Source organism: Oncorhynchus clarkii, chromosome 7 (genome assembly GCF_045791955.1).
Source record: "Oncorhynchus clarkii lewisi isolate Uvic-CL-2024 chromosome 7, UVic_Ocla_1.0, whole genome shotgun sequence".
NCBI classification, from domain to species: Eukaryota; Metazoa; Chordata; class Actinopteri; order Salmoniformes; family Salmonidae; genus Oncorhynchus; species Oncorhynchus clarkii.
The window spans coordinates 61,861,644-61,881,598 of NC_092153.1; the positions used below are offsets into that span (position 1 = coordinate 61,861,644).

The following is a 19,955-nucleotide window of genomic DNA, read 5'->3' on the forward strand; positions in this document are numbered from 1 at the left end:
CCCCTGACGCAGAGATTCAGAGACATATGTCTCCAGAGCCGCCGTCTCCACCTGTGACAGGGGATACACGTGACTCCTAGGAAGTGCGGCGTCTATCTGGAGGTTTATCGCACAATCCCCCCGACGATTGGGTGGTAATTGAGTCACCTTCCTCTTGGAGAAGGCGAGAGCCAAATCGGAATATTCGAGGGAAATGCACACGGTGGAGACCTGGTCTGGACTTTCCACCGTAGTAGCATCAACGGAAACCCCTAAACACCTCCCCGAGCACTCTCGCGACCACCCCATGAGAGCCATCTGTTGCCATGAAAGTGGGGTCATGACAAGCTAACCAGGGTAGGCCTAGCACCATGGGAAACGCAGGAGAGTTAATGTGGAAGAGACTGATTCTCTCCTTGTGACCCCCCTGCGTCACCATGCCCAGGAGAGTGGTGGCCTCCCTAATTAACCCTGACTCTATTGGCCGACTGTCTAAGGCGTGAACTGGGAAGGGCATAGCCACTGGAACAATTGGGATCCCTAAACTATGGGCGAATTATCTGTCTATGAAATTCTCAGCCGATGCCTGAATTGACGAGTGCCTTATGCTGGGAATGCGGGGAAAACTCAGGAAAAGTAACATGCAAAAACAGGTGTGCAAACAGAGTGCTCTGGGTGAGAATGGTGCCGGCTCACCTGGGGTGACGCCAGAGTGCCCTGCCTGCTGCCTCGACGCCCAGAGGAACCACCCCGACACCGACCAGCAGTGTGACCTCTGCAGCCACAGATGGTGTACGTGAAGGAACCTCCACTTGGAACCGGGTGCAGAGGGAGTGAGTAGTGGAGACCCCTGTTGTGCTGGTGGGGGAGCTGGAGGGACTCTCTGTCTCTCCCAGCGGTCCATCGTTTGAACGACGCGATCCATGGCGGCGCCGAGATGGTGAAGCATCGCTGTGTGCTCCTGGAAGTGCTCCTCGACTCTGCTACCAGGGGTACCTGCTCCTGCTGACTCCATAATTCAGGTGTGGAATTCTGTAAAGGAGTGTGTAACTGGCTGCAGGGAAGTCAGGCGCAGGAGTGAATGAATGCACTGACTGTAAGTCGCTCCGGATAAGAGCGTCTGCTGAGTGACCAAAATGTAAATGTAAAATTATTATTATTATTTTTTAATAGGCCAATATAGTTAAGAACTAATTCTTATTTACAATGACAACATAATCCAGCCAAACCCAGACGACGCTGGGGCAATTGTGTGCCGCCCTAGGGGACTCCCAATCACGGCCGGATGTGATACAACCTGGATTCGAACCAGGTACTGTATTGACGCCTCTTGCACTGAGATGCAGTCCCTTAGACACTTGCAAAGCATGCTGGGTATTATTTGAAAGTCAACATTTGGTCGGTGCAGACCATAGACAAATCTGAAATGATCATAGATGTCTACGCGATGTTTCACAAGTTTGAACAGCACAGTAGAGCACAGTACAGTAAAGTACAGTACGGTATGGTATGGCATGATACGGTGCAGGATAGTAGAGTTTTATTCAGAATAGTTTAGTACAGTAGAGTACAGTACAATGCAGTGCAGTTTAGTATAGTTCAGTAGAGTAAAGTATATTAGAGTAAAGTAGAGTACAATACATCACACAATACTTTACTTTTATTTATTTTGCTGTATTCTACTGTGCTCTACTGTATTGCAGTCCCCTGTACTGTATCGTACTGTACTATACTCTACTTTTCTTTAAGGTACTGTGTACAGGATTATGTAATGTACTGTACTCTACCGTACTTAGGGCTGGGTGGTATACCGTATTTTACTATACACCGCTATTGATGCACGGACAGGTTTGGGTTTTTACTTTAACTTCTATAACAGTATTTGAATGTTAAATGTGATATGCCATGTGTAATGTCAATATTTATAGTTTAGACAGCTACTTGAGTCATCCCTCTCCGCTCTCTCTCTCTCTCTCCATGCCGCTTTCCACACAGACCTAGCCCTGCCCCCTGTCACTGAAGGAGCGCATTTGTTGTTGCTTGACCACAAGACACTTGCCTTCAGTCTGCATGGTCAATGCAGCATATGCAAAACGTCAGTACAGAGACAGTGGAGTCGCAATTCAACGGCTCAGACACGAGACGTATGTGGCAGGGTCTACAGACAATCACGGATTACAAAGGGAAAACGAGCCACGTCGCGGACACCGACATCTTGCTCACAGACAAGCTAAACACCTTCGTAAGACATTTTAGCGTGTTAACCCTCGCAAGACGGCATCCCTAGCCGCGTCCTCAGAGCATGCGTAGACAAGCTGGCTGGAGTGTTTACGAACATATTCAATCTCTCCCCATCCCAGTCTGCTGTCCCCACTTGCTTCAAGATGTACACCATTGTTCCTGTACCCAAGAAAGCAAAGAATAACTGAGCTAAATGACTATCGCCCCGTAGCACTCACTTCTGCCATCATGAAGTGCTTTGAAAGTCTAGTTATTAAGGATCATATCACCTTCACCTTTCCTGACACCCTAGACCCACTTCAATTTGCTTTCCACCCCAATAGATCCACAGACGATGCAATTGCCATCGCACTGCACACTGCCCTATCCCATCTGGACAAGAAGAATACCTATGTCAGAATGCTGTTCATTGACTATAGCTCAGCCTTCAACACCATAGTACCCTCCAAGCTCATCATTAAGCTTGGGGCCCTGGGTCTGAACCCTGCCCTGCGCAACTTGGTCCTGGACTTCCTGACGGGCCGCCCCCAGGTGGTGAGGGTAGGAAACAACACCTCCACTTCGCTGATACTCAACACAGGGGCCCCACAAGTGTGTGTGTTTAGCCCCCTCCTGTACTCCCTGTTCACCATGACTGTGTGGCCATGCACACCTCCAACTCAATCATCAGGTTTGCAGACGGCACAACAGTAGGCCTGATTACCAACAATGATGAGAAAGCCTACAGGGAGGAGGTGAGGGCCCTCTTTGTGTGGTGCCAGGCAAATAACCTCTCCCTCAATGTCAACAAAACAAAGGAGCTGATCGTGGACTTCAGGAAACAGCAGAAGGTGCACACCCGTATCCACATCAACGGGACCTCAGTGGAGGTGGAAAGCTTCAAGTTCCTTGGCGTACACATCACTGACAATCTGAAATGGTCCACCCACACAGACAGTGTGGTGAAGAAGGCGCAATTCGGCTTGGCCCCTAAGACCATCAGAATTTTTTTAGATGCACAATTGAGAGCATCCTGTCGGGCTGTATCATTGCCTGGTACGGCAACTGCATCGCCCGCAACGGCTTGGCACACCAGGGGCACACTACCTGCCCTCCAGGACACCTACAGCACTCTATGTCACAGGAAGGCTAAAAAGATTGTCAATGACAACCATGGCCTGTTCACCCGCTATCATCCAAAAGGCGAGGTCAGTACAGGTGCATCAAAGCTGGGACCGAGGGACTGAAAAACAGCTTCTATCTCAAGGCCATCAAACTGTTAAATAGCCATCACCAGCCGGCTACCACCCGGTTCCTCAACCCTGCACCTTAGAGGCTGTTGCCCTATATACATAGACATGGAATCACTGGCCACTTTAATAATGGAACACTAGTCACTTTTGTAATGTTTACTTACTGCTTTACTCATTCCATATGTACAGTATATACTTTATTCTATTCTACTGTATTTTTGTCAATACCACTCCGACATTGCTCGTCCTAATATTTATATATTTCTTAATTTCATTATTTTACTTTTAGATTTTTGTATTGTTGTGAATTGTTACATACTACTGCACTGTTGGAGCTAGGAACACAAGCATTTCGCTACACCCGCAATAACATTTGCTAATATGTGTGTGTGACCAATACGTTTGTTTTGACATGCAACAATGTTGGTTGAAGTTGAATTGAACAGCATAAAACAATTAGAATAGAGAAAGACCCATTGAAATCACTTAGAATGTACAGTATGTGTTGCCACTGTAAAATCACGCACTACTCATAAAGCACATTTTGAACTTTTTTTATTCAAAAACATAAAATACCGTCAAATACCTTCATACCGTAAAAATGTTTTAAAAATACTGTGATATGATATTTTGGACATTTCGCCCAGCCATAACCGTACTGTGCTGTCCAAACGTGAAACATGGATGTCTATGATTGGTCCAAATCTGAACCAAACATAGTCCTTGCCATGTCTGACATTCTCTGTAATTAATTTCCTGTTGTTGGGCTTTGCACCACAATCGAATCAACCTGCCTTATAATAAATGAGATTGCTGTTTTGCTTCCTCTCTCCATGCCTCTGTCTTTCCTTAATGGAAGACTACACACTGCAGCAATTAATGTCACGTAATGACCAATATTCACATATGACCACTGATGAGGTTTCCTGTGTCCTGAGTCTCTATCTGCATCGCCTCCCTTCACACACACACAAGCACGCACACACAAGCACACACTTGTACAGACACACACCAAAGCTATCTTATCTGATGCAAAATCTAGGACACAGTCACCATCTAATGTACAGACCTCATATTTCCTGTATTAGTACCTCCTCCCAGCAGACGTGTACAAAGCAGCGGCCATTTCAAAGACGTGTGTCTAGCAACTCACCTAAAGCTGCAGCACTGGCTACACAGGTCAGACCAGGTAGGTAATGACAGCGTGAAATGTGGCAGGAAACACATGGTGGCATTAGAGGCAACATGCGCTCAGTAGGTTGACATTCTCCCCCTGCATATCTAACCTCAACAGTCAAGCTTAAAGTTCATGAAAGTCTGAAAGTTAGAACAAAAAAATCTGAAATCATTCATAAAGTATTCATGCGTTACAACAGCATCGTAAGCCATTGGTAAGAAAATTCCATGCTTGTAGGGAGACCCCATTGTTATTTTATACACAGATGACTCCATATTTGTACATGATCACACAACTGCTGTCTGGAATATTAAAATGTGGTCTCAGACTTTCAATGGCTAATCACAAGAGTAGAGCCCCAAGTTGAATAATTTCCAACCACCACAGGGACTTCAGACCCTCTGAGCAAAAAATATTCTCTCCATAAGGCCTTAGAGTTGACACAATACCAATGACCCTGGTCCCTGCTACAGCTGTCCAATTCCATGCTCTGCTTGGGGAGAAGACAGGCCTGAACTCAGTTAATTTGAAGTTGTGTCTATGCTGTTTGAATTTAAGGTTGAGCAAATATGGTTAATGAAATTGTATTTTAAAACCATAATGTCAATATGTTTATGAAAGTTATCACAAAAATGTCACTTCTGTGATTATTTTGGCAGACGAGCAGAGTAGTTATTCTAACTGATATGCCTAATGACCAAGTTATGACCTCTTGGCCTTGTAGTGTACACCTTCTCAGACAGCTGTGAACAGCTTGGTTTGGGCTTTAGTCCCTTTACAGTCATTGAACTACTATTGTGTCTCTTTGTGGGGCATCTCACATTGCTATTACAGCCGAGCCAAACAAAGGCCAGTAAGATTATTATTATTTTTTAATCAGCCCATACCTCTAGTCATTGCATGATATGAGGGTTAGCAACAACTCCACAAAAGGCAATTCAAACACTCACAAAATCACCTGTGTTTTCCAAAAGTATACAGTAGACAAATGCAACTGTTACGCTGCACTAAATATTGTTTTCAAAGTTCAGGCCTACTCCCCCATTCTGTCACCTCAGCTGCCTACTGCCTGTAAAGAGGATAGGAAATGCGGTTTTAGCGTTGTTTTAAACATGTTCACATCACACAAAGGGCATCAATGACACCGGCATGAATGTAATATGCTGCACTTTTCTTTAAGGGCTACGTCATCCTGCGCACACTATGATCAATGACATATACTAACATCCTCTAAATATAACCAGTGCTTCAAATGTCAATTCAATCAAGAACAGTCATTTTATTGAAGGGGATCAAGACTCATTGTGTTGTCCCACATTTCTATACACTGGTACTCTGTTCTATATTTGCATAATTTATGAGATAAGAAACAGTCACCAACGTTCAGCCTCATTCAGGGCAAGCTGTGATATCCAACACAGCAGAGCAGTCAGAGCAAGTGCTGCATTTTGTATTATGAGACATTACTTAATATACACAGGTCAATAAACACAAACACATTTCCAAACATTTAAAATGGACTTTTATTGCTTAAAGGAGAGAGCAACATTTAAAAGTCAAGGTTACAAAGGGACAGCAAAAAATGGTTTTAGAAGGAATGTTGAGGAAAAAGGTTGAATGTGTTGACAGGCTGAAAATTCCTGATCCTAATTTAGTTTAGTATTCTTCTCCCTCCTCCTCCCCCTCCACACTATCTGCTCCCACCTCTTCATAATCTTTCTCCAGGGCAGCCATGTCCTCCCTGGCCTCAGAGAACTCTCCCTCCTCCATACCCTCACCTACGTACCAGTGCACAAAAGCACGCTTGGCGTACATCAGGTCAAACTTGTGGTCAAGACGGGCCCAGGCCTCTGCCACTGCAGTGGTGTTGCTAAGCATGCACACTGCCCTCTGGACCTTGGCCAGATCTCCACCAGGTACCACAGTTGGTGGCTGGTAGTTGATACCAACCTTGAAACCAGTTGGGCACCAGTCTACAAACTGGATGGAGCGTTTTGTTTTGATGGTGGCAATGGCAGCATTGACATCTTTGGGCACAACGTCGCCACGGTACAGCAGACAGCAGGCCATGTACTTGCCGTGACGTGGGTCACATTTCACCATCTGATTACATGGCTCAAAACAGGCGTTTGTGATCTCTGAAACAGTCAGCTGCTCATGGTAAGCCTTCTCTGCCGAGATCACTGGGGCATAGGTGGCCAGCGGGAAGTGGATACGGGGGTAGGGCACCAAGTTGGTCTGGAACTCTGTCAGATCAACATTGAGGGCACCATCGAATCGGAGGGATGCAGTGATGGAGGACACAATCTGACTGATCAACCGGTTAAGATTAGTGTAGGAGGGACGCTCAATATCAAGGTTCCTACGGCAGATGTCATAGATGGCCTCATTGTCTACCATGAAAGCACAATCAGAGTGCTCCAGGGTGGTGTGGGTGGTCAGGATGGCGTTGTAGGGCTCAACAACGGCTGTGGACACCTGGGGAGCTGGGTAGATGGAGAACTCAAGTTTGGACTTCTTGCCGTAGTCAACAGACAAGCGCTCCATCAACAGGGAGGTGAAACCAGAACCGGTGCCACCTCCAAAGCTGTGGAAGACCAGGAAGCCCTGGAGGCCAGTGCACTGGTCAGCCTAGAGAGAGGGAGGAGAGAAGATTTTACATTTTAGGTAATTATTGAAGACAATAAGTATGCAGGATGTACAATAAGACCACTAAAAAGGTTATTGAAGATTCTCACCAGTTTGCGGATCCTGTCCAGTACCAAGTCAATAATCTCTTTGCCGATGGTGTAATGCCCACGGGCGTAGTTGTTGGCTGCATCCTCCTTCCCAGTGATCAGCTGCTCAGGGTGGAAGAGCTGGCGGTAAGTTCCAGAACGCACCTCATCTGGAGAAAGATATCTGTTAGCTTTTCCCAAGACTAAAGAGATAGATCAAGGGTATTCAGCCGGGAGTCAGTGGCCCCCTATAGGTCTGCAAAGAAACTGAAGTAGGTCCACAAATATAGGAATTCGTTTAATTGTTTTTATGAATATTGCTAGCAACAGAATAGACAGATTTTGAATTACATGACTACAGGAAAATAGAAAATCTTTCTAATGATTTCAACTTTTTTCTTCAATTCCTAATATTGAGTCAATTCCACCCATTGGAGCGAATTACACACTCACTGAAGTGTGTGCCATAGGCTTTGACAAAGCACCCACGAGTACCAGTCGCAGCAAGTGCCACTGGTAAGCTTTCTTTGACTGAATACATCTTTGCAAACACAAAAATGTATTTGTCTATTAGCTGGAAAGGTAACTAGAATGTTAGAGTTTAGTTTACACTTCCTCTTCCAATTATAATGTGGGGTGGTCAATTAATATAAACAATATCCCAAATATATTAATTTTAAAATTCTCCTTGCCAGTCATTCACCTGATGACAAGACATTAAAATTTTTTAATTGCTAACATTTGATGGGGACGGCGATTTGCCTGACTGGGCGGCACTAGGCAAGAAAAGGTTTAAGACCACTGAGATAGCCCAATGGTAACAGAACGTCATCGTTTCAAGACAAAGTAATCTTACCGATGACAGTGGGCTCCAGATCTACAAACACAGCCCTGGGGACGTGCTTTCCAGCTCCAGTCTCACTGAAGAAGGTGTTGAAGGAGTCATCTCCTCCTCCAATGGTCTTGTCACTGGGCATCTTGCCATCGGGCTGGATCCCATGCTCAAGACAGTACAGCTCCCAGCATGCATTGCCGATCTGGACACCAGCCTGGCCCACGTGGACAGAGATACACTCACGCTGTGGGAAAAGGTCAAATCATGTCAAATTGAGTACTCAGATATTGGTAGTTTTTCCCTACAGAAGCATTTCAGTTAATAGAAAGAGAAACACCTTTTCATGAATTTACCATTTTGACTGTGGGCCTGTGTATCTGTGTTTTCAAGTTATGCATAGCTTTGTCTCTAACACCAGCATACCCAGGTCACCTGACTCACTGATTACATGCAGCTATGGGGGATAAAGGCCTGCTCCTGTTGGTGTCAGAGCAAGAACATGACTTGCAGGCAGTAGGTGTTGGAGTAGAATAGCTTACTCACAGCCCTGAATCACTCAAGGGTTTAGCCTTGTGTTAACAGGTCTTCTGAATTGAATCAAGTTTAAGACTGAGAAATGTAAGGAGACACTTCCAGACCATTAGTGTATTTCATAGGCTACAACCACACTTTAATAATGGATTTAAATATATACATTTGGCCTAACCAAACAATGACGAAGAATTTACTAATGATTTTAGTGTTATAGGCTATGGCAAAGTCCTTGCTCTGCTTGTCATCCTTTTAACATGAAGTCACCATTCGGTGCGCTTGACAATGGGAGCGATTATTGCTGTCGTCTGTGGTAATCCCCGTTGCAAATGCAATTTAGAGTCATTATGTCAAAGATTAGCGATGTATAGGGAGCAGTATAAAATCCACGATATGGCACAATTGTAACGATGTTATTTTCCGCGGGCAGAAAATAAAGTGTAATAAAAATCGCCGCAATGGAGATGCAGATCGAGGCAAATATAGCATTTGAATTGGTACTGCCTTCTACAAAACGAAATACCAAAATAAAATGTGTAATACAGGTATTTGGACTATAGGGGGTTTACTATAGGCCTATAAACGGATTAGAATCATAAAATAGGCTACATCAGGCCGTACTTTCCTTTCTCTACACAACATGGGCAAACACGTGGTCAGATTTCCACAGATTATTCTGGTATAACGTTCAGACACCTGCCCGCCCTGTCATTCGATTAAATTCGTAATGCTCATAACATTTCCCACCCCAAGAACTTTCACGGGCGTTAGTTTATAAAATGCGAGATTGTGTAAATCACATGATTAAGTCATCTTAAATTGTGAGATGATTTCCGATTTTACACTGTAGCCTAGCCTACAGTTATGATTGTGATCATGACCGCATTGACACAATGAACCCGCCCTGCTCTTTTGAGTTGACCGCGTGCCACTTTCCGCAATGCAACAATGTAACAAAGCAAGAACGCTATGGTCAACGAGCGAGGCGATAGGAGAAGGAAGAATAAGCGCCGCCCTACATAAGGAATAGAAGGCCTCTGAAGCTGTGGCGCAGCAGTAGAACTTAACGAAGACTTAATCGACATATGTTAAAGGTCACTTTGATATGCTAACACAAAGACAATAATATTATGGCATTTTTATGCCGTCTATACGTGTCAAATCGGATCATGTCTGATGATGGTCACTGAATTCCCTCCCCCCCCCCCCAAATATAATCATACAAAAGAACGGGTTCTTAAGACATTAAAAGATATAGGCAAGTTTCACGGTGTCATGTTTGATTGGTATTTCATAACATGAATTGTATTACGCGATGATGACACCACATTTAAAGTACATCACAATTCCAGTCATTTTCATATTCAAACTTACCATGTCTAAGATTAGGTGTTTAAAAGAGCAGTAAAGATAAAAATAAGAAACCGTAGATTTACGACCAACTCTCACAGAGGGACCTTTAGGAGTCTAATGTGAGAAGTTTAAGCAATGCGACAGGGTGGGGCTTTTTATACTGCTTATGACGGTCCACCACATTCGGGCGGGCTTTGGACACAAATGTACCACCCATCTGGCTAAAAGAGGCGTTCTTGATCGTTCTATTGGACCATTTGAACACGTAGGCGTACGTGGATGCCGATGACACGAAAGAAGGAATCCGTTAGGTTTATAATGTAGGCTACAACCAAAGTTCAAGGCAGTTAGGATAAGCAAATTCCCATTGCATGACAAAGTAGGCTACTGTCACACAGTCAAGAGCGATATTCTAAAACTATGTTAGATATAAGATAACTGAAAACGATAACAAAGTAATCTTAACACAATAGCCAACATATTTTTACGCCATCCTTAGATTTATTTATCTTATATGTTTTTGCTTTACATTTAATTGTTTTGATATTTAGAGATATTTTTTTTAGATATTTTGTGGAACTGCTTTTGCTAATGGTTAGTAACTCTGCAGCTGAGAATCTTTCTATGGTGACTTTGTAGCCTGTCATTTGGAGGACACTGTTGTCATTTTACTGGTCTCAAGAAAACACTTACTTTGCCCTAGCTTCTTTGAGACAAGACACTTGGGATAGGTGCTTATGTAAGACTCAAGACTTTGGGGCAAAGGAATGAATATAGGCCTAGGCTGTTTTAGGCACTTCTAATATTAGCCTATTGGTTTGGTAGGCCAAAAGAAAATGTAACCTGGTATGTCATGGAAAACTGGAGTAGGCTGTAGCCTATAGGTTTTTCCTCTATATTCAAAGATGTATAATACCTCAAACATTTAGTGCAATAGCTACAGTGGACACATTAGATACCAACATTGATGGCAACATTAAAGTGGGTTTTAGACAATCTTTCAGTCCAAAGATGAATGGATGTGCCATTAGCTCCACCACACATACACACACACACACACACACATACGCTCAACAGCCACTTTGCTGAGTCATTAAAGGGGGCTATTACACAGTGATTCATGAAGAACAGAAGCAGAAGGCATGATATTTTGGCTGGTTTTGGTCGGTGTAGGCCGTCATTGTAAATAATAATTTGTTATTAACTGACTTGCCTAGTTAAAAAAAGGTTAAATGAAAAATCTAATAAAAAATAATATTAGAAATGAAAATGTAACATGTTGTTTTGTGCTACACCTGCTTACAAGAACTACTATCATGATCTCCATAAATGGTCACAGAATGAATAGGCCTTGCCCTAAAAATGCTAGATTACATAAGGCATGAAAAATGGATAGCATCACTGTTTTTGAAATATATGCCAAAAAACGGACAGTGATCTGTCAGTAGAGTATTTCTGGTACAGTGTAGGCCTACTCATGAAACAGCAGATACTACAACCATGCCAAACCACAGGAGAGAGCCAGAGTTTTTGATTATGAATATATTGTTTATGAAGCCTTGCACCAGTCCAACTAGCTTAGCAAACTGCTAAGGATAACAATTTGTCAAATTTCCTGCTAAGGCGAATATAACATTTCAAATGTCTCATCAGTATGAAAACTGAGCTTTGCCACATACTGCAAGCAAAATAAATAATTGGACATTACAGAGACAGACATACTGTATAGTCTAGATAAAAGTAACGTTAGCAAAATAAGTATTTTCCTTGGGTATATAAACTTACTGATATCAATTTACTCCGTGCTCACTTACAGTGCATTGCGAAAGTATTCGGCCCCCTTGAACTTTGCGACCTTTTTCCACATTTCAGGCTTCAAACATAAAGATATAAAACTGTATTTTTTTGTGAAGAATCAACAACAAGTGGGACACAATCATGAAGTGGAACGACATTTATTGGATATTTCAAACTTTTTTAACAAATCAAAAACGGAAAAATTGGGCGTGCAAAATTATTCAGCCCCTTTACTTTCAGTGCAGCAAACTCTCTCCAGAAGTTCAGTGAGGATCTCTGAATGATCCAATGTTGACCTAAATGACTAATGATGATAAATACAATCCACCTGTGTGTAATCAAGTCTCTGTATAAATGCACCTGCACTGTGATAGTCTCAGAGGTCCGTTAAAAGCGCAGAGAGCATCATGAAGAACAAGGAACACACCAGGCAGGTCCGAGATACTGTTGTGAAGAAGTTTAAAGCCGGATTTGGATGCAAAAAGATTTCCCAAGCTTTAAACATCCCAAGGAGCACTGTGCAAGCGATAATATTGAAATGGAAGGAGTATCAGACCACTGCAAATCTACCAAGACCTGGCCGTCCCTCTAAACTTTCAGCTCATACAAGGAGAAGACTGATCAGAGATGCAGCCAAGAGGCCCATGATCACTCTGGATGAACTGCAGAGATGTACAGCTGAGGTGGGAGACTCTGTCCATAGGACAACAATCAGTCAGTCGTATATTGCACAAATCTGGCCTTTATGGAAGAGTGGCAAGAAGAAAGCCATTTCTTAAAGATATCCATAAAAAGTGTCGTTTAAAGTTTGCCACAAGCCACCTGGGAGACACACCAAACATGTGGAAGAAGGTGCTCTGGTCAGATGAAACCAAAATTGAACTTTTTGGTAACAATGCAAGACGTTATGTTTGGCGTAAAAGCAACACAGCTCATCACCCTGAACACACCATCCCCACTGTCAAACATGGTGGTGGCAGCATCGTGGTTTGGGCCTGCTTTTCTTCAGCAGGGACAGGGAAGATGGTTCAAATTGATGGGAAGATGGATGGAGCCAAATACAGGACCATTCTGGAAGAAAACCTGATGGAGTCTGCAAAAGACCTGAGACTGGGACGGAGATTTGTCTTCCAACAAGACAATGATCCAAAACATAAAGCAAAATCTACAATGGAATGGTTCAAAAATAAACATATCCAGGTGTTAGAATGGCCAAGTCAAAGTCCAGACCTGATTCCAATCGAGAATCTGTAGAAAGAATTGAAAACTGCTGTTCACAAATGCTCTCCATCCAACCTCACTGAGCTCGAGCTGTTTTGCAAGGAGGAATGGGAAAAATTTTCAGTCTCTCGATGTGCAAAACTGATAGAGACATACCCCAAGCGACTTACAGCTGTAATCGCAGCAGAAGGTGGCGCTACAAAGTATTAACTTAAGGGGGCTGAATAATTTTGCACGCCCAATTTTTCAGTTTTTGATTTGTTAAAAAAGTTTGAAATATCCAATAAATGTCGTTCCACTTCATGATTGTGTCCCACTTGTTGTTGATTCTTCACAAAAAAATACAGTTTTATATCTTTATGTTTGAAGCCTGAAATGTGGCAAAAGGTCGCAAAGTTCAAGGGGGCCGAATACTTTCGCAATGCACTGTATCTGGATGTGATTCATAACATTGTTACAGGATTAATAACAAAGAAACAGAATAACCTTCATTGATGATTTTATTGGGCACTCGCCACAAACGCACAGATGAGGCAAGGACATCAGCCTTTGTGAGTGAGCACATTTTAAAAGACTTGTGGGCTACACCTTACCACCCTGCTACTTCATGATGCTTGTTGTTCAAGGCAGAATTATAGAAAAAAATAATTAAGTCATTCTTAGCTCTGGTTCACCTAGTGATGTGTGAATTTGGCATAGGAATTAAGAAATATTTAATACTCCTCTCCCTCCTCCTCTCCCTCTCCCTCAATGGAGTCGATGCCCACCTCTTCATAATCTTTCTCCAGGGCAGCCATGTCCTCCCTGTCCTCAGAGAACTCTCCCTCCTCCATACCCTCACCTACATACCAGTGCACAAAAGCACGCTTGGTGTACATCAGGTCAAACTTGTGGTCAAGACGGGCCCAGGCCTCTGCCACTGCAGTGGTGTTGCTAAGCATGCACACTGCCCTCTGGACCTTGGCCAGATCTCCACCAGGTACCACAGTTGGTGGCTGGTAGTTGATACCAACCTTGAAACCAGTTGGGCACCAGTCTACAAACTGGATGGAGCGTTTTGTTTTGATGGTGGCAATGACAGCATTGGCATCTTTGGGCACAACGTCGCCACGGTACAGCAGACAGCAGGCCATGTACTTGCCGTGACGTGGGTCACATTTCACCATCTGATGTGCTGGCTCAAAGCAAGCATTTGTGATCTCAGACACAGAGCTGCTCATGGTAAGCCTTCTCTGCTGAGATCACTGGGGCATAGGTGGCCAGGGGTGGATACGGTGTGGATAAGGGGGTAGGGCACCACGTTGGTCTGGGAACTCTGTCAGATCAACATTGAAGGCACCATCGAATCAGAGGGAAGCAGTGATGGAGGACACAATCTGACTGATCAACCTGTTAAGATTAGTGTAGGAGGGACGCTCGATATCAAGGTTCCTGCGGCAGATGTCATAGATGGCCTCATTGTCTACCATGAAAGCACAATCAGAGTGCTCCAGGGTGGTGTGGGTGGTCAGGATTGTAGTAGGGCTCAACAATGGCTGTGGACACCTGGGGAGCTGGGTAGATGGAGAACTCAAGTTTGGACTTCTTGCCGTAGTCAACAGACAAGCGCTCCATCAACAGGGAGGTGAATCCAGAACCGGTGCCACCTCCGAAGCTATGGAAGACCAGGAAGCCCTGGAGGCCAGTGCACTGGTCAGCCTGGAGAGAGAGGGAGGAGAGATGTTTCAGATCATCATGGTTGGATAACAATAATACATATACGGACTGTAAGATAAGGCATCACGGTGTAATGCCCACAGGCGTAGTTGTTGGTTGCATCCTCCTTCCCAGTGATCAGCTGCTCAGGGTAGAAGAGCTGACGGTAAGTTCCTGTGCGCACCTCATCTGGAACAAAGAAAGACCTGTTAGCTGAAGAAGTCAAGACTGAGATAGCACAGTGTCATCATCATTTTTTCAAGACAAAGTGATCGTACCAATGACAGTGGCTCCAGATCTACAAACACAGCCCTGGGGACATGCTTGCCAGCTCCAGTCTCACTGAAGAAGGTGTTGAAGGAGTCGTCCTCTCCTCCGATGGTCTTGTCACTGGGCATCTGGATCCCATGCTCCAGACAGTAGAGTTCCCAGCATGCATTGCCCATCTGGACTCCAGCCTGACCTACTTGAACTGATATACACTCATGCTGGTTGAAAAAATAAAGAAGTATATCAATCATTTAAAAAAATTATGACTTTCCAATTCATTTCCAAATACATTTATAGGAAATCACAACCAGTCATAATGAGACCTTTGAAGTCTGAGTATGTTATTTTGGTCCGATTTCCTGGAAAGAGATTCATTTTAGTCCTGGACAAAAACGTATTTCAAGGGAGATTCTCCATTGACCACCTTTAGTAATCCAGGGCTAGGCTTAATCTGAGTCCAGGAAACTGGCCATTGAAGTCAGAATGTGTTTTACACAGTCACTCTTAATATCATAGCCTAGCACCTAGGGCCATAACTGCTGATATCATAAAAAAATACATTTTTGAAATGCCAAGTCAGATTTGGTGCCATTCTGCACAGACATGCTGAGAGACAAACAATATATTTACAGTGTGCTAAAATGGTGTGGCAGATGTTAGCTTACCTCACTGAGTCCAAAATGAATAATTCAAGTAAGTGAAAATAATATTCTACACCATAATACATATTTACCTTAAATTAATTTATCTTACATTTTAGAATTGTTCTATAAAATACTATTTATCTGATAAATTACACATAGTAGCCTATTATAATTGTATTGCAACTGTATCCCTTCACATAGGCCTAAATTAACTGTTTGGATTTGGCCAAAACATGCTTTTGCTTTTGTATGACCGAATTCACACCCGTACCAAATTTTCTTAGGGAGTGGCTTGCTTTGTGTGGCAGAGCAGTTTGTTACAGATGCCTTTCGATTCATTTAGGATGTTCCTATAAAAAACGTGGGTGTGAACCCTAAAAACCATCTTTCAACAAAACACAACATCAGAAACTTAGGAAAATATCAAACTCTCTACTACTAAACGCGCATTTCTTGTAAGAATGCTAGAACATGCACGACCTACAATACCCATGAATTCTTTCTAGCCGCCCATAATCAACATTTCGAATATTTCATTGCAAATGTAACCACTCTCTCATTATGGAACATCTCACCATTTTTATACCCAAGTGTGCAAAACAATTATATACAACTCTTTTTTATAACGAAATTAACAGCTCACCATTTTGATTCCTTTATGAGGAAAGAAATGATAGCGGCGTCGAAAAGATGTACAGTGAGTGAGTGCACTCTTCTCTTCCAGAAGCAGCAGAGAAGGGCGCGGGCCATTGCGGGAGGAGGAGGGGGGTGCTTTCTCATTGAATGAGTCAGGCAGCGACACACAGGCACAGTCCACTCCAGAATCGCGGACAAAATACAAAGCATGTTCGCAGATAATTACCTTGTTTTTAGTTGTATTATTACTATAATTTGGAAGTCGAAATGAAACAGGCCTATGTAATACACACTGTAGATCAAATATAACTCCATGAGAGTGAGATAAAGTGAATTGGTATTGACCAATTATTTAATTATGTGAATATGATTGTTTTAGTGTCGAGGAAAAACATTCAGGGTTAGCATTATGTGCTGTAGTCTCACAAGCCATTACTGAGGTCTAAATAGCAGCAATGGACACACCTTTTATAGAGGGCCTTATGCTGCATGACACTGGGCGTAGGCCTATGTGAGATAAATAACATGTAAAAAACTGGTGCTGAATGATCAAATCTACCCCTTCAAAACACACAGACTGCATGCACCACATGCACTCTATTTTGTAAGTCAATTAAGTATTTAGTCCCACATCTCCTTGAGCTTTGGGTGCTGAACTAAATTCTGTGCCAACAATACAGCCCTGTGCTAAAATGCTGAGTAGGCTATCTAGCACTACATTAGACCTATATATTGCCTCTGTCATTAGATGTCATTCAAAAAACACGAGCTGGCGCGCACCCAAAATAATAGTTTGGTGGAGGTGCTAACTAACGTCAAATAAACTATAAACTATCAAAATAAAGAAAGTTGCACACTCCATTTATAAACTCCCAGCAATTGAATGAGTATTTACCAACGTTTCGGCATCACCCAGACCCTGAGGAAGGCACAGTGATGCCCAAACGTTCGTAAATAGCCATTCAATTGCTGGGAGTTTATACATGGAGTATGCAACTTTCTTTATTTTGAGAGTTTAGATTGGATGTCATTCAAACACAGTCAATTCATTGAGATGGAGAGGATGCAAACCAGTATAAAATCTCACAAAATACCTATTTTTCCATTCATGACAATTTCACATATGCATATTTAAAATGCAAAAAGTGTCACAAAATAAAATTCTATCGAAATAAAAATAAAAATGGAAAAGATGAGAAGTTGTGTAGATGCTTGACAGAAATGTTAAGGGCTGAACATTTAGAAGTGCCAGAGTTCATTACATCTATTACAATAGAGTATGGATTTGGCTGCACCAACCTCCTCCTTCTAACCTCCGCTTCCCCCCTAGTCTGCCAGGCAGCCAGCATCCGCCCCTCTTTGTTCAATGTTTTGCAGCAGTGACGTCACTCCTCTGCAGTGGATCGAGTGACCGGTGATGTGTCACTGTGTTCAGTTACCAGCAAACACATGGCCCCTCAGCTGTCTTCCTTCTCCTCTCCCTGTCCCAGCTGTTTGTCACTTCTTTTCCTCTCCCTGTGTCCGGAATACCCATTGACACACACACACACACACACACACATCATTTCAACAATATTGGTCTGAGGGCAAAGGGATTAAGGAGGAGATGGGGGCTGTGTTTGAAAGAGACAGCTGCATCAGATTGTCCTGACTGCCCCTCCCTGCCCATCTGCCTGACTTGCATGCCATCCCAACTCAGCAATTACAGACAGATGGAGCACTTACACTTTCTTCCCCTTTAGGATTGTCCAAAACATAGATGAAACCCTGTAAAAAAAATATCAAGATGTCGAGCATGAATAAATAAATAGCCTAACTGCTCTTAGTGTATGTTAGCAGGTGCATGCCAATCTTATTTATCGTCAGGAAGTATGCTGTTATGAGGGAAAAAAAATATATATATATATATATATATATTTGACTCCTGAAACATGAGGAGACCTATACAATGAATCTATTGCCACCACAAGGCTTTGATGATAATATATGGGAGAATATGACAGGAACAGTTTTATTTAACCTTTATTTAACTAGGCAAGCCAGTTAAGAAAAAATTCTTATTTACAATGACGGCCTACCCCGGCCAAAGTCTTGTCACGCCCTGACCTTAGAGAGCCGTTTTATTTCTCTATTTGGTTAGGTCAGGGTGTGATGTGGGGTGGGAATTCTATGTTGTATTTTCTATGTTTTGTATTTCCTTGTTTTGGCCGGTATGGTTCTCAATCAGGGACAGCTGTCTATCGTTGTCTCTGATTGGGAACCATACTTAGGCAGCACTTTTTCCCCACCTGTCTTTGTGGGTAGTTAACTTTGTTTGTGGCACATAGCCCTTAAGCTTCGCAGTTGTTTTTGTATTGTTTTTGGCGGCATCTTCCTAATAAAAAGGAATATGTACGCTCACCATGCTGCGCTTTGGTCTACGTCATTCGACGGCCGTGACAACTCTAACCCGGACCACACTGGGCCAATTGTGTGCCGCCCTAGTATGTGTATGAATGCTGAACAAAGAGAAACTTTGCATTTGTGGTGGCACTAAATATGACAGAAGTCAATACACATGGCAACATAAAAAACAAACTGAGTGATTATGGTGAATGTGGGCTAGTGATGTTTATGCATGGCTTTGTGTGAGGCTCTGCAGGGTATGTGGCAGACAATGGGCAATTGGTAACATCTGCTAGTAGAACCTGAATGTTGAATGTGGTGCTCTCTAATGGCTTAGCAGGGATCCAGAAAAGCTGGGTTTCCCTTGGTTATTTACATTTACCCATGTAGCCTACTTAACTCTGCAGCAAGATGCTTAAAGGCTAGTCTCAAAAACCCGATCCCAGGCAACAGTGACTAGTCTCTGGTTGGCATAGAAGAACTACATCACTGCCTACGTCACTACTTTATTCGCTTGAATAAAATACAAAATAGTATCTAGGAAGATGGAGACCATAAAGCTTATTTTTAATGGGGGTATTTTGCAAGTAGCTTCCAACTAACTTAATTAAAACTACTGCAAGGGTTTTGCAAGCAACTTTGGTTCTGACATGTCTGCCTCGTGATTTGGTGGGAGAGTACCCGGAATAAAACATTTTCCCTTGTCGACATAGGCAGTTACGTAGTTCCTCTTTGCCAATAGAGTCCATCATTGAAACCAGACCCTAGTCAATGACCACGTTTACATACACACAGTATTTCGGATAGCAGCTCATATCCTGCTTAAAATCTTATTTGGGATAAGCTGTTTACATGCACCTTTGATATCCCGCTCAAGAGTATCCCTGTATCCATGAATAAACAGAATATTCCAAATTTAAGTTCGTATGGGTTAAATGGAATATTAACTGAAATCTGGACACTGACAGTAGGCCTAGAACCTCTCACGTGTAGCATAATATAATAACTATATAATAATACATCCTGCAGTATTATGCATTTCTTGCAGTAAAATTATACAACAAATGTCTATTTTGTATTGGGAACAAAACAGAGAAATATGATTTCTTTCTTTCAGCATTAGGTTACAGCCTGAATTCAAAATATATGTAATTGCTTTATTCCCCTCACCCATCTACAAACTATACAAAGTGAAAACATGTTTTTATCATTTTTTGCAAATGTATTGAAAATGAAATACAT

The 19,955-nt window shown here is 42.8% G+C and overlaps 1 protein-coding gene and 1 pseudogene across 1 annotated transcript; both read right to left on the minus strand.

Annotated features, from left to right (window-relative positions):
- Positions 1-6,134: 6,134 nt before the first annotated feature.
- On the minus strand, positions 6,135-10,221 carry LOC139413604 (tubulin alpha-1C chain-like). Its single transcript, XM_071161191.1, has 4 exons — positions 10,087-10,221; positions 8,203-8,425; positions 7,368-7,516; positions 6,135-7,260 (listed from the first exon to the last, which is right to left on the minus strand). The coding sequence occupies exons 1-4, from the start codon at positions 10,087-10,089 to the stop codon at positions 6,286-6,288; spliced, it is 1,350 nt and encodes a 449-aa protein (XP_071017292.1). The 5' UTR covers positions 10,090-10,221; the 3' UTR covers positions 6,135-6,285.
- Positions 10,222-13,586: 3,365 nt separating this feature from the next.
- On the minus strand, positions 13,587-16,478 carry LOC139414381 (tubulin alpha chain-like; annotated as a pseudogene).
- Between the last annotated feature and the right edge of the window lie 3,477 nt (positions 16,479-19,955).